The following is a 16108-nucleotide window of genomic DNA, read 5'->3' on the forward strand; positions in this document are numbered from 1 at the left end:
TTCTTTGTTTTTTTGATAAAATTGTTTCAACACGAAGGCCGACCGAACACTATTTTCACCATTTTTCTTCATCTTATTCCTCTTTCTCATTTTATTCACGCAAAATAATTCATAATTTAGTAATTTTTTTGTTGATGAAAAGGTGATTCTTTCATTTCTTTTTTTATTTTGATTTCAATTTCACTTTTCTTCGATTCCATTAGATATATTCCTATTATTTTTTTTACTCACTTCACTTCCTAAAATCTCTTATATATCGTACTGAAAAGCAACTATTTTATTTGTACAAAGGATTCCCAAATATTTTCATCTTCATCTTTATCATTAACTGGGCATTCTTTTTATTCACTTTTCGCTCAATTTTGCGCATTTTAAAAATAAGATAAGAAACTCTATGGCACTCTAAAGTTGTCCAAAATTTGTTGCAGATAATTTTTAAAAAAAAATCTCTTCAGCATTTTTAGAGTGAATTTGGTGGTATATGAAAATAAACTTAGACAATTTTGGCACCCGATTGATTTGAGCGATATTTGCTTTAAAAGGAAAATCAAAAAATTAAATAAATTCACGTGATATCGTTCAAAAAAGCATGCGGTATTCTTTTATCATAATTTTTATTTCATTTTAATAATCACTGCAGATATTTACAAGAGATGCAATGCACTAAATAAATTTCATTTAAAGGAAAATTAAACTTTTGTCTTGCACTCTGTTCTCTCGTACAAACTCCTGTTGGTTAATTTTAGTCAACTCATAACGGAGGAAGGCACGGATTATTTCTATATTTAATGTAAATCAAATCATTGAAGTTTAAGAAATAGAACATGGCAATCCTTCATTTTGTAGCAATTTTCTTTTTAAATTGCATTTGAAAAAAAAACAAATGATGAATTTTCCAAATAAGCTCCACCCATTTAAAATTAGACCACGCCTACTTCAGGATTTATGATCAAAAAATTTAGGGCCGTAATTTTAAATATTTTATACAATAATAATGATAAATCCCTGTCACGTTACCTTAAAAATTTTAAGCATAGTAAAACTTTATAGCCCGCCGGCCCCGCTCATAAACATTAGACCACGCCCTCCATTTTTATTGTATAAAAAAGAATTTCGAAATTTTTCTTATTTTTTGTCGTGGAATAAGCCTAAAAATGTAAATATTACTGTTACAAACTATTAGAAGATAAGTTTTAATTAAATAAGAAAATCTGCGAACCAGCTTGTTCTAAAGTCACGCCCATTTGATCTTTTAATACTAAAAAGTGAAAAGTTGCTCATTAAATCTTCTAGAACCACTCGAAATCGCTGATATATCTGACATAGCTGACATATCTGAAGTACAAACTTCAGATATGCCCTGAATAAAGGCGGAACTGTCTTTGTTTTCAATCTGGTTCCACCTTGTATTAAAAATAAGACCTAGGGACGTATTCAGAACTTAAGCGAGAACTGTCACATGAACAGATTTAATGAGAATAGTCAGAACTTAAAGCATGAAAAACGGTCTTCAGGCTAGAGTTTTAGCCCAGTTCCTGAAGCAAATAGTGGATGGAAATTAGACCTTTCTTGATTTTTTATCTTTAATTTTTCACGACGTCCTCTTCATTAGGTTTCGAATGTGGAGGAAAAATCACGTACAGGTAGCAAAATCTGCTGCTGCACTGCACTTGGACTTTTTCACAATTCTTCACTGTGAAGTTCACCATCCAATTAATGAAGAATGAAGAATTAAAGAGCAAAATCAAAGTCTATTTTTCCGTCATGTCTAGTTATGGCATAAGCTTTAGGTCTGAAGCTCGGTATAACACAATGGAAAGTGATTTTTATGTAACCTACTTGATTTATAGCTAACATTAGCCGCCTTAGCTTAGTCATTTGCTTGAAAGCCTTCGAGTTTACTCTCAGTATGACCGCTCGTTGGATAAACAAACTCTGAAAATTGCAGCTTCTCCTAGACACATTTCAAGTATTAAGTCCATTTTATCTTTCAATCTAAAAGTTTAAAGTAATCAGCAAAGAAAATATTATTCATTAAGTAAGCCACGCCTACCACGGGTTACTTTCATGCCAATTAAATACCTCAATTTTTTGTCTGTTATTCTGAAATGTAAAAGTCGTCTTGCACAAAAATAACACTCGCAATGCAAAAACGAGGATATATTTTCACGCTAGTCCGTCCTCAATAAATGATCATAGTCTCTCAAGGGGCGTGGCCTAAAATAACTCACGGATAAAGCTTATGGAATTCAGCTTGATCTTTCTGAAAAAATACGAAAATTAAAGGAAAAATCCTACAAAATGAAATGATGCCATTCTTTCTTTTTTTTCTGTGACAAGGAAAGTCTTAATGAATTTTAATCTGGTAAGAAGAGAGAAAAATTTGAGGCATAAAGAGGCAAACTCAGGAAGACATAATGTTTAAAATAGTTTTTCTTTTGCTCTTTTTTTCACGTTAAAAATACTTGCATTGCTAATTTTTCTCTCATTCTTACCCCATTTGGCTAGATTTAACAGAAAAAAATAAGAAGTTGCTACAAGATCCTCCATTTGATTTCCTAGAATTTCATTTAGTTTTCAAATAAAAAAAATATTAATATAATAAAAAAGGAAAAAAATAGAACCAGCAATAAATGATTTCAGCTAAAAGTCAAACTTAAAAGTTAACAGAAAAATAATCCATTTTTTGTCCTATTTGTGATTTCTTGTGTTGCTTTTCGAATTACTTTTTTTTGTCCCTCAGTTCTCATCATCGTTCCCCCCACACTTCACAAATCATTTGTTTTACAAATACTTATTTTATCATTTTATAAAAATATTCTTTAATTTTACTTTATTACAAGATGACTCTACTATTTTTTGCTTCTCTTTCTTTTGCAATTCCACTTAGTTTTTTTTTCTTTTTTTTCATATAAATGAACTTCTAGGTTATTTCAAAAAGTTTATGTTTTTTTCTCTAATTCGCTTGCGCTGCTCTCTGTAAATATTCCATTGTTATTTTGTTGTTCATAAAATGTGATCAGCTGTTGCCATTGAAATGAAGCTTTTTCAATTTAACCCTATAGCCAAACCCTTGGTGAATTTGCAGTGTACTGGAAAATCCATAGAGATTCCATGGACAAATCGCTAATATTCCGAATAGCATGGAATTCCGATGAATATCTATCATATTGATGCGCTGATTTCATTTTAAAAAATCAAAGAATTTTCAGGTAAATTATGTGAATACACTTTATGGATACTATCTTGAAATTTTTATACAAAATCCTAGTTCCAGTGGTAATTTCCGACATCTTTCTGATAGAACTCTATGGAATTTAATGCGAAATATCTGCCTAAAAATCCGTAACTAATATTTCGAGTTGAAAATTCATGAGTTTCACCTTAAAAAATTCCGTGATTGTGATGCATAGACTTTTTACCCTTAAGCTATAATTCATGCGAGCAACACAGACTACTTTGAGCAGCATTCTGGTGGGTATCTTCACTGAAATAAAACGCTCCACGAAGTAGTAAGTTGCTCTAGAGCAGTTTGCTCATTCATGCGCTGCTCAAGTCTAGTCCAAGATTAATGTAAAGCACTTGCTGTTTGATCTGGTGTCATTTTTACACTTAAACTCCATACTTCGGGAGTGCAACGCGTATGCGTTTAAGTGACAAGGGACTCAATGTTGGGGAAATGGACCAAAAAATGAGGAGCTTGAAAATGCCTCTTCATGACCCGAATTGTCTGTGGTATTAAACACAGTGTATAATGAGTCGCCTGTGTGAATGAAGAAGCTCCTGGGCTTGCAATAAACACCTCGTCAACCAGCCAGAAATGTCTGACCAGATACGAGCTCCACTGTTCATGTCGAATCCGCAAAATGGGAACATTTGGCAAGGCGAGTCACCTTGGGACTTATCGGTAGTTGGCTAGGGGACGAATCCTAAGAATCGCCCCATATACTGAAGACTTTAAAGATACCCCTGCCGCTAACGACGGAGATATACTGTTCTACATGACAATGGAAGCGTCGGAGTTTATAAGATTTCTCCTTGAAGTCATTTTAGGTACTTTATATCAAAAAACCTTGAAGCTAGTTCATTCCCTAACTAAGGATTATGGGGTATTCTTCAGAAATTAGAACCAGAATGTTTTCACTCAATCGAGGCCATGGATCCGTTTGAATGATGGCGCTCCGCCACCCATATTCATAACACTATTTAATTGCAAAATATTTCGGGAAAACGAACGAAAAGCACTTATTTTCAATAATTTTCAGATATGTTTTAGGGTAAATGTCCAAATTCAAAACCATTTCCAGACGCTTTAACTTTGACAGAAGATTCAACATATTAAGTTCATATTTTTTTTGAAGAGAATTACATAAATTTGGTCCTTGACTCTTCTAGAATGTTACTGTTTAGTGAAAATTCCTTAGATATAATTTGAAAACTTCTCAAATACAAGAAAAATACGCGAGTGTAAAATGCTTCTATTGGAAACATATTAATCCAAATGGAGACAAGGGAAAGTTTCTAATTGGAGACAAACAGCGTAAGTAAAACCGCGACGAAAGGCTTCTAAAACCTTGTTGAGTTGCTCTTGAGTGCAGAATTTGTTCTTCTTCCTGGTCTTTTCTTCTTTCCCTTAAAAAACAATAAGAAAATCTCTCCAAAAAATTATATTTCCGGGGTTTCCTATTGAAGCATTTTCAGACACTTCAGAAAAACCCTTTTTTTTTCACGAAATAGGTAATTATATCTTTTGAAAACTTCACGTACCGTTAACAATAAAGATTAGCACATAATTTAATTAATATTATCCAGAAATATGACATAAATATTAAACAAAACGAAAGAACAACAGTCACTTTATTGTGCTTTTCATTGGAAAACATGGTCGATCGATGAAAAATTCGATGGTGAAAAGGTACACTTTTAGTTTTTCTGAGAAATTAACAAATTAAAATTTGTAAATATGAATGGATTTTCGCCTTATTTGGAGCAAAAATAACTAAATAATGAAACTGTGGTATAGAAAATATATAAATATAGTAATTTGGGACTGTATTTACCATGAAAACAGTGATGTTTCCTTTTGGAGTAGTGAAAAATTTCCATTTGGAACAGGTTTTGAATTAGCTTAATTTACCCTAGTGGTACTCCACACGAACATTTCGCAAAATCAGGCCTATGACGAGAAAATTCGCCATTTTGAAATATTGAATGTCAAATGTCAACCACTTTGGGAGGCTCATTTTTCAACCGATTTAGTTAAATTTGGATCTTTTCGAAAGGTCTTTAAATTTTGAACTCGGCTAGATCGGTCTTCATCGGCAAGGAATCGGTTAATTACCGATAATCGAATCATTTTTCTTCGGAAATTTTTTTTTACTCGATTTGAAGTTTGTTTCCGAGGTAGAGGTCAAACGGTAAGAGTTATCGACTGCCCGTCTTGCATGACCCCCTCATAAGTGGACATTATCTCTGACAGTCTTTTTTCCTTTTTCCCTTAACCAAAACCATGATCTTTCGGTTTTTTTATGCTTAAATTTTCTGTTCTCGACGTACACAATTTTCTGTCTCCTGAGTCGTCATTATTCTGGTCTTCTAAGATGTTTTTTACGGTCTTCCAAATTGTTGTTTTTCCAGTCTTTTAGGCGTAACTTTTTTTGGTTTCTTAAGACATCTTTTTTGACCTTTTTAGACGGAAACACTAAACCTCTCGAGATTTTCATAATTTTATTCTCGAGCGACAATTACTACACTGCACTTGGACTTGAATAACGACTTCTGCCGTAATGTGCACCATTCGATAGACTGACAACAGAATATTGGATCCCTGATGAGGAGGACATCTATCCTCGAAACGTCATAGAGAATAAAATTGTGAAAATCAAGAGAACACTGTTTCCAATCATCTTGTGGTACATTCCACCGCAAATGTGACAGTATGGAATTATTCCGCGGAAAATTCCATGGAATATAGGGACGAAGGAACACCTCTTCGACAGGGAGCCCCTACTGACACTTTTGTCAAAATGCTGAAATTTATTTATTGCATTTAATAAAATCTAAGCAATATAACGTTTTTTCATTATTCTGCGTTTTTCCATAAGGATAAGTATTCGAATTTCCTATTCCAAATGATACAGAGTAGGGTGTCAATAAGTTCTGCCACGACTTTTTAAAGTGTCAAAAGGTCTTCCTTTCACCCTAATGAACATTCATAAAAAAAAATGTGCGGAAATTACCATTGAGCACTACGCGGATATTTCGTGTAATATTCTTCGGAAATCCAGGCGACTTGTCGCGATAAAATCTCTGGAATCTCTAAATATAATCTCTGGAAATCCGATGGAATTTCCACATCGTTTGGCTATAGGGTGAGTTTAGAACAAATTTCAGGACCTTGCAGAGAAAGCCCTTTCAGCTATTTTTTTTTCCAAATTTGCGAAAAGAACGACACGTTTATTCGGCAAAAATCGCTACAGCATCCACTTCATCTTTATTTTCTATTCCACGATAATTGCTATTTTTCGTCCATTTCATAAAATTACGCTTTTTCTCCATGTTTTTTCTTTATACTATATGTTAAATGTCTGTTTTTTTTTTATCTTCTTTTTTTAATGAATTCATTTGCTCCATTATAAAGTTTCTTCTTTTTTTTCTTAAATCTTTTCTCTATTATGATTTTCTTTTTCTTTCTACAGCTTATACTTTTTCTTGTTCTCATTCCGTTTTTTTTTCATTCTATTTTCTTATCTTTTTCTTTTTACATTACAGAGAAATGCGGTAACCAAAAACTAATTATTTTTTTCTTTACTAAAAAAAATTATACTAAAGTCTGTTAATATCTCTATGATTTACACAAATTTCTATCAATCCATTCTCTCTCGTTTGAACCGAAAAAAAAAATTTAAAATAATATGCTGAGGGATATGAACAATGTTTTTCTTTTTCTTCTTTTGCAAAAATTTGATAAAAACGCGTTTGGTGATTGCATTTTCACATTGCATTCATGGTATATATCTCTTTGAATTTTCCTCCTCGCATCCTCTGAAAAGATCGTTCTCCTATCGAATGAGAATTTTTTTTAATGGGGAGATTGGGGAGGCATCTGTGGAGCTTAGATTTGGAGAGACAAGAACAAAAGAGGATGAGAAAGAGAACGAAGGAAATTAGTGAAGAGATACTTTTGATGTACATTGTGCCATTTGTTTATTATGGAAAAGACTGAGAGTAATAAAGAGAAAATGGATGAAAGGAAGGGGGGAGTAGCATGGAGGAGTGATGAATATGGAGAAGAAAAAAAATGTTGGCTAAAATTTATCCTGAAAGATGAATAAGTTATTGGTCGCCGCAACAGCTATAATATTCTCTAGTGGATGCCAGGCCGTGTGAAGGATTTTCTTATTGAAATCCAAACAGTCCACACTAATCTCGTCTTTTTTCCTCTTACCCCCCGTACAAACCTTCCTTGGCTTCAGCACCGTCTTAGGCTTTATAATATCCCGCGATGCCTCCAATGTCACATCCTTCTTTGTATTGCGATCAAATACACGGAAGAAATTATTGTAACTTCCCGTCATTATCGCCGTATCACTGCCATTCCAGCAGCATTCGAACTTATCAAAAATGCAATCGGTCTCATACAGTGAACATAGCTTAGACCTTAAATATTCATGAACCTGCAAAGAAAAAAATAAAAGAACACCAAAAAAAAAGAATATTTAGTTTATGGAAAATCCTCTCAATATCAAAGAAAATTTCAGAAAAAAAAATCTTAAGTCTTGAGATAAACTCTTTGCTGAAGGCTTAAACATTATAATTTATTATTTGTCTACTTTAATCTCCTCTGTGCCTAGTTGCCTTGATTCTTAATCACAGAAATGGACAGGACATAAAACATAATTACTTTTTATTATCATGTACTTAAGACTTAGCATTAGATGAAGAAAGAATAAGTGAATATTGTATACGCTGTGATACAATCCAGGAAAAGGTAACCTTTTAAAACCATTAATCTCTATCAAAACACTTTTCCTTTTTGCATTGAGAAAAAAAATCTCACAAAGAAAATTCCTTAATGAGAAGAAAGTACTTTTACTACGCTCTCTCGAAAGGATTTCTTCAACCACAACAAACAGGTGTATAATGAAATTTTGTGAGATCACAATATATAATATAATAATAATGTTAAGAATGTTTCCGGAAAGAAAATCCGGAAGAATAAGGGGTGGCAAAGCGTCCCAGGCTTTGCAAAATGCTCGAACTCGTGACTTAGAATGCTATATCTTAAAAGTACTTTCGTATCATTTATCATTGACCGGTTCTCAACCAATTTAAACCGATTCATAAATCGTTCAAAAGATCCTCCAAAATTGTGTTAAAACTAAATAGAATTGATTTTCGGATAAAAATTAGTTATCGGCTATGAATCGGTTCATTACCGATTCCGAACCAATTGAAACCGGTTCAATTTTATAGGAAATTGCAAGACCTTTCCAACGAGCTCGAACATGAGCCCATTTGCTTGATAAATGCGCTTTCTACACGGTAAAAACTTTTGGACACTGATCAAAATATTGGAACAAATTTTCCTTGGAACAATCTTTTTGGAATCAATTTGTACCTAGACAAGATATTTGTTTATTCCAAAAAAAATTCTTTACAGTTTTGTTACGAAATATAGGCCTCAATTCTGAGACCAAGATCAAGATCAAAATTTCAAGCTGTCAAATATTTCAAAAATCAAGTTTTCATATTCTGACGCAAAGCATTTATGGAACTTAAAATGTCTTAGGTAAGAACCAAGATTTCAAGATTTTCCACACTTAACGACACGTAATTTCTGACAAATATCTGCATTTCTTTGCCGAATTTATTGAAATTTCGCCATATAAATTAGAAAAAAATAATTATAGGTTGTATTAAATATGATATATGACAGGAGACAGGATATTATCGAGAATAAAAGAAGTGCACACAAAACTTGTGACGTGTGATAAACCCTAAAATGCTTATGAGAGATGCCACTCTTTCGCAGGTATTCTCAGGGTGTTGTACTTTAAAATGTACATCTAAAACGCTTTGAACCATTACGATTAAATTACAAGATCAAACAAAGTATTTTTCATAGTCATTGAGGCTATTTACATCGCCGCATTAGATTGGGTTTGAATTGTTCCAAAATTGGATTTCGGATCATTAAGTCTCAATCTAAGGCCGCAATCTAAATGATTCCTTAAAATAATTTAGATTGTCGCATTAGATTAAAACTGAATTGTCCGAAAATCCAATTTTGGGACAATTCAATCTCAATCCAATGCGGCGATGTAAATGGCATCATTCTCTTTTTGTATCATCTCTTGTAGAAATATTCTTCATCAAAAACGATTTCCGCATGAAACTCTTCAAATTGTTAGTATCTTGAAAATTCCAAGCACCTCCGAGAGGTTCTTGAAATTATTTCAAGAAAACAAGAAATTTGACGCCTTGAAATCTTGAAATATTGGTTCCAGAATTGCAAATTTTGATATCTACAGGGTTTGTGTCTTGGAGTTCAAGATTCCAAGACATTTGACAGATTTGACATCTTGGGTTTTGATTTTTTGATTTCAGAATACCAAAGTCTTGAAATTTTCTTGATCTTGGTCTCAGAATTGAGGCCATAGTTACAATTTTGTTAGAGTTTTCTTTTGGAACCGTTTCGATACAGTGTGATGCCTACAAATTTGATTTGATTTCGTATTGTACAAATTTGCTCTTGAAAGTTGGAATAAAATTTGTTGCACTCGGCTGTTTTGTTCCTATTGTCAGGAACAAATTGTTTTATTTTTTATACAATATTATTCCTGCATCTGTAACATATTTGTTCCAAAAATTTTCGGTGTCCGTGGACGAGGTAATATATGGAACGAAATTGTTACTCGTATGGGCAATCTTTTTGTTCCCATTGTCGGGAATAAATTCGTGTAAGTGATTTCGTCTTACAGTTAAGGCCTATACTTCAGTCGAGATGGATTTCGGTGGCGAAAGTTCATAAGGAACATTAAATAAAAATCAACTTAAGAGTGTTTTATACAGACGCGTGCATAACGAAATCATATGCGAGTTGCTGGCAGCAGGAGGGAAAGGGAATCTCGAATTAAAAAAGTGAAACCATGTAGCACAAAAACTGCCACAGATTTGGCGTCCTCTTCGCTTCGGTGACGGGTGACTGAGTGTGAGAGGAGGAGGGATACGATTTTATACTAGACGAGCTATTTTTTAGAACAAATTCGTTACTAATATTGGGTATCCTTTTGTTTCCCCTGGAAGGTACAAATGTAATCCAAAAATTTTCGGTGTTCGTGGACGAGCTACATTTTGGAACAAATTCGTTATTAATATTGATTATCTTTTTGATTCTCGTAAAATGAACAAGATTGTCCAAAAATTACGGTGCCCGTGGACGAGCTAATTTTTGGAACAAATATGTGCCGAAATTTTTTACCATGTAGTGTCTTTTTAACCTTTGACCTTGAAAAACCGTTATTAAAAATGATTCAACGGTATTGTCGTATAAGGACAAAATGTCCGCGTGGGTAATCTCTAAAACATATCCAAAAATGAAAAAAAAAATCGCACGCGTTTCGAGCAATCCTACAAAAACACGGTTTTGGAAATGAAGGGAATATTAACGCCCCCCCAAATTTCCACCTTCCATCTCCTGGGGACCACTTTTGTCAACAAATCTTCGCGTTTCAGACGATTTCTGAGAAATGTCGTCACGCTGTTTGTCCATCTGTCCGTCCGGCTGTCACAAGCTCTAGAGGCCAAACGCTTAGAGATAGCGACTTGGGACCTTCGGAAGACCCCCCCCCCCCTTCCCATAAGTCAAACTAATTCCTCCGGCACACCTTTTAGATTGCTAAAATTTCGTGAAAACGAAATTCGCGTCCCTTTTTTCTCAAAAGATTTGTATAAGTATATCCTATTCTGTCTCGAAATTGGATTAAACCAAATTTAATTTGGTTTGATGTGCAAAAGAAGAAGAAGAATGTGAAAGAGTATGATTCTCAATAAATGTGATTTATCGCACCCATAGTTTAAAAAATTATAGGAAAGTGTCCTGTTTTTAAAATATATTGCGGAGCCACATTTATTGAGAATCAGAAGAAATCTAGTCATTATGAAGCTTGGAATCGTACGAAGCATGGGCACTTTCCTAACCCGAATGTTTCTTCTCATCATTTCCATAATTTTTTTTAATATTGGTTTAACAATCAGAATACATTGAAATTAATTTTATTTTTTTATTTTTCTCATCTGAACGCCTATAATAATATTTCCAATCCCGAAAATATAAGAATAGAATTGAGTAAGCATTACGAGCTAATTTTAATGAGATTAAAGAGTTAAAAAAAACATTATCAGTGATTTGATGGCGATTTAATAACTCAAAAAATAGAGGCAAAAAGGTTCTAAGGTCAAGCAATGAAGAATAAAATTTAAACTGAAATAACAAAAACATTTCAGGTAACTTCCGCTCTAAACTGCTGTTCTTTGTAAATAAAATTCCATCTAAAAAGTTTTCTGAATCTATTAATGTGATGCTGCTATTGAAAAAATAATCTTCCGCTAAAACGATCGGAGAGTGAAAAAGTTGAAATATATAAATTATATAAAATATTCTTCTTTCAGAGAGTTCCTCCCAATGAAAGAGCTTATGATATTCTACACGATCAGGTAAAATCTCGTGTTTTATCAACTAGCGGCCTTCAATAAATTAAAGTTAAAAAAAATATAAAGAGATATCTCTCCGGAACAGAAGCAATAAATCACAAGCAAAACTCTGTTTTTTTTCTCACAAATAAAATGTAATTCAATAAAATTCTATTATAATCAATTCAGTGCAAAATTTCGTTTCAATCAAAATGTTATTATATTTTGTAGAGCAAAAACTTTTCTAGATGAAGTTCACTTATCAAATTTGACGCTAATATTTATTGTTTATCGCAACTAGAGCAGCTGAGTCGACTATTTCAGCTACTTATCCGTCTCCTTCTCTCTTATCCTCTCCCTCTCTCTCTCTCTTTAAACTTGTGTAAATTATTATCAAGAGCGTCACTGAAGGTCGTATTGTATGTTAACAAAATCGTCCCTTATCACTCTCATTCTTTCTCTAGTTGCTCAAACACAATGTCCAATATAGTGCTGTGTGTTTGTAATTTTTCTCCCTTTTTCGCGATTGTACCTGATAACAATTTTTTTTTACACATTCTTCTGAGTGCCCTTATCTATTAAAGATTCTTTTTTCTGACTCTTTAATAAACACAATGAAAATTGCATAACTTTAGTTATAATAATTTTTTAACCCTTTCTCTTGCAGTGATGTAATTAATGAATTTCTGAGTAAATAGTAAACATGGTTATTAATTCTTAACCATGCTCCTTCAGTGATTACTACCACGTGAGATTTAAATTAGGACGCTCAGAGCAAAAAGAATTTGCTGAGGGACATAATAATGAAATTATATGGAGGACAATGTGTAGAATAATTTCCCACGACACAGAAAATTTCCCTCCTTTTATGACACTTTTAAAAATTTGGGATTTTGATTTTCGGGATTTTGTCCGATACCCTAATAAACCATATGGAGATTTTTGTATCAATTCTGAGACCAAGATTAAGTTCAAAATTTCAAGATGTTAAATATTTCATCAAGATTTCATGTTCTGACGCGACATATTTGTGGAGCATAAAATATTTTAACTAAAAACCAAGATTTCAAGAAATATTTGTATACTTGTCTGATGAGTTTGCTGAATTTTCGCCACAAAGTACAGAGAATGCAAATAAAAACTAATTATCTGTGATATATCCTAAAGCGATTATTCTAGAATTGATTCACATGGAGAGACACTATTACAAGTTTTGTATCTCGATAGGGTAAAGGCTCATAATTTTGGACAGTCTGCTTATAAGCATCGATGTTCCAAGTTTGAAGTGCGATATTTTCAATACTAATTGACTTTTTTGTTACTCATTTTTCAGAAGGGTTGCTTAGAAACTTGGCAAGGTATTTATCGTCTTTTTTTTACTAAAATTAGTTTTAATACATTAAAATTGAATTGATATGTAGAGGTGAATTTGACTCCTATTTTGGACAACTTGGTTATTAATTTGGACAACTTGGCTGTAAATTTGGACAGCTAATTCGCCTCAAAAGGACGCCCATTGTTTTTCATGACCCATTTCAAATTGCCCATTTCAAAAACCTATCTTAACCAAGTCCTCTTCCTGTTTATGTTAGGGAATTTGCTATGTCATTCACTAAAGTGAATTGATTTCGGTACTCCAAGTACGTGCGGATTCGCTCATTCCCTGGCCTTTCCGGGAGCCTTTCAAGGCTTTGTTCACTATATCTCTTTCGTAGAGATGATGCTCCTTTGTTTCTCCAGGCATTTGTCCAACCTAGTCATCACAAAAGCTAAAATTTCACGAAATTTTAGCTGTCCAAAATGTCCAAAATAAGGAGTATCACCTCACTGGTGAATCTCTTAGAAAATTTCCCATTTTTCACACGAAAAACGTAATTCACAAGGCAAATCTCACTTCAGGTCAAATGTACAAATCACTAATAATGTGAATCAACACAATATTCAATGAATATTCAATAATATCACTCAAAAAAGCAAAGAAACATTGTTAGTACCTCACCACGGCTAAATAAGACTGAAGTAAACACAAAGTTCTGTCATATTTCTCGTAAGCAATTGCTCACACTCAAATTTTCAACAAAGCAATTTTAACTCAAATTATATTCAAAATTTAACGTATTTAGTGTTAAAATCTTCCAAAAAGAACAAATATTTAGATAGAATTCATTATTCATCAAATATTGGAATAAAATCCATAATTTTAATCAATTTATTTTTAGTGTCCAATTTTACCCTCAAAGCGTCCAAATTTAGAAACTGTCTAAATACGTTCCTCTAAGACATATTTTATTTGTCAAAGTACATTCGGGGAAGCATTTCCAGAACGGACTTTGCGAATCTCATTTTCACTTTTTTTTTATAATTTTACCTAAATAACATTATCTCTACCGTATTTTTCCTAACTTCTTTATTTTTCTCATGCCACAAGATTGTAAGGGAAAATAATCTTGATATTGATTTTTGATTTTGAGGGACACTTTTGGGGGAAATTTTCAAGAGCTGAATGTTGCATAGAACAGTAAGGTTAGTGGAATAATTTCACCTGCAGTTGTCCACCCCTTTAAAGAGGGCGTGGACTAAAATTAATTGTGGTTGACTGTGAGAAAAATCCAAAACAGTTAAAATAACAATAATAGTAAGGGTAATATTAATATTACCCTTACGATAATGATCCGAAATCGTCGTTACTTTTCCAGGCGTATTGAGGGTTACACGGCTATCTTTATAAAAAAAAATTATCTCTAAAGTTGTTAAAATAACATGAAGATTAGTTTTTTTCTAATGAATTTTCAGTCTGATGATATGTAACAGGTAGTGGCCGGAAAACTAGATCTCTCTTGATCTTACTTCTCGAATTACACAGAGAGAGCAGTAGGGGAGGAGACTGGGGCAAAAAGTCACAAATTGAAAATTCAATATCTTCCAAGATAAAAGAGATAGTGGTGTAAAATTTTTTCCATAGATGGCCTCCATAGACCATCTTTAAAGTCAGAATTTTCTTAGAATTCGAACAAGGAATTCAGAAAATAAAAAAAAATATATTGAAATTTTTAGCCCTATTTTTGAAATATTTTCCTTACAGCAGATATCAATTTTGACCAAGGCCAAAATTGACACATTGGTAAATATTTTCTAAATGATTTGAATTCAAAGATTCTTTTCTCCAGAAATCCTTATATTGAAAATGGCCACTTGGGGTAAAAAGTAACAAAAGGTATGGAGAAAAAAGTAAGAAAGACCGAAACAATTTTTGATGTCCCACGTTGAAAAGAAACGTCATTTCCATATGTCGCCGCTCTTTGTTTGCATTGGTCAAAGGATTTGCAGTCTTTTGTGTGTTTTTTTCCAAAATAGCGTGAAAAGCGCTTTTCTCGTTCAGATAGAGAAAACTGTATTTTAAAAAGCTGGAGAGGAATAAATTTCCTATGAAAATATTTCACCTAGCTATTTTTTTAATTTACGAAAGCCCGTAATAAAGCAAATCAAAATATGATAATACTCCATTTCCTTTTAGAAAACAGTCACAAATTTTCCTTTTAGAAAGCAGCTCGTTAAATGTATTTCCTTACAAAATAGAGGAGAATGACTTTCACAAAGATGTAGAGTAGTAAATTTCCTATAAAACTGCACTAATTAGAAATTTTTGAAGCGCTCGAGTAGCTTGTAAAAAAATAAAATATCCGTTTTGTGACTTTTTGCCCCAGTCTCCCCTATAATTCCCCGGTTTTTTTTCATCCTCAAAATTTTTCCATCTTCTACCCCTAAGGGACCATTTTTCTCAACATATCTTCGCGTTTCAGACGATTTATGGTATGTGGTGTAAAGCTGTTTGTCAGTTCGCCCGCCCGTTACCACGGTTAGAGGTCAAACCATTGCAGTTAGAGATTTGGGACCTTCGAGAGACGTACCCCATAAGCTGCCCCTTGAACCATTAACATGCCTCTAATTTTTCCCTTTAAACTGTTCAAAAATGCTTAGTGCGCTTTTTTCATTTTAAACATGTTTTAAAGGTCACCTAGGCGAGCATTACATTCCTAATAACGGTTTTTCAAGGTCAAATGTTAAAAAAAAACTTAAGAGAGCGTATTTTTCAACCAAATAATATCACGTTTGGGCTCGTTCGAAAGGTCTTGGAGTTTTTGACAAGTCCAAACCGATTCCATTCGATTATGAACCGGTAATGAACCGATAAACAATTTTTGTACAAAAATTTGTTCTAATGGCATGCACTTTCCATATGTCTGTCTCACTCCAAATTCGATTGATCTAAATTGAATTTGTTGTGATGTTTAAAAGAAGAAGAAGAGTGTGCAAAAGTGAGATAGACATATGAAAAAACCGGTGAGAAAGAAAGGGATTCGAATTTCGATTTAATGAATTTTTCCTGATCTAAAAGGTGCGCCGGAGCTATAAT

At 33.2% G+C, this 16108-nt stretch overlaps 1 protein-coding gene across 1 annotated transcript in view; it reads right to left on the reverse strand.

Moving 5' to 3' along the window:
- Positions 1–317: 317 nt before the first annotated feature.
- The window catches only part of LOC129799563 (protein phosphatase PP2A 55 kDa regulatory subunit), an 88312-nt gene continuing 72521 nt past the window's right edge, over positions 318–16108 (reverse strand). Inside the window, 1 exon segment of the mRNA XM_055843583.1 lies at positions 318–7676. Within this exon segment, the coding sequence (XP_055699558.1) occupies positions 7308–7676 (369 nt within the window). The 3' untranslated portion in view covers positions 318–7307.

Source organism: Phlebotomus papatasi, chromosome 1, assembly GCF_024763615.1.
Source record: "Phlebotomus papatasi isolate M1 chromosome 1, Ppap_2.1, whole genome shotgun sequence".
NCBI classification, from domain to species: Eukaryota; Metazoa; Arthropoda; class Insecta; order Diptera; family Psychodidae; genus Phlebotomus; species Phlebotomus papatasi.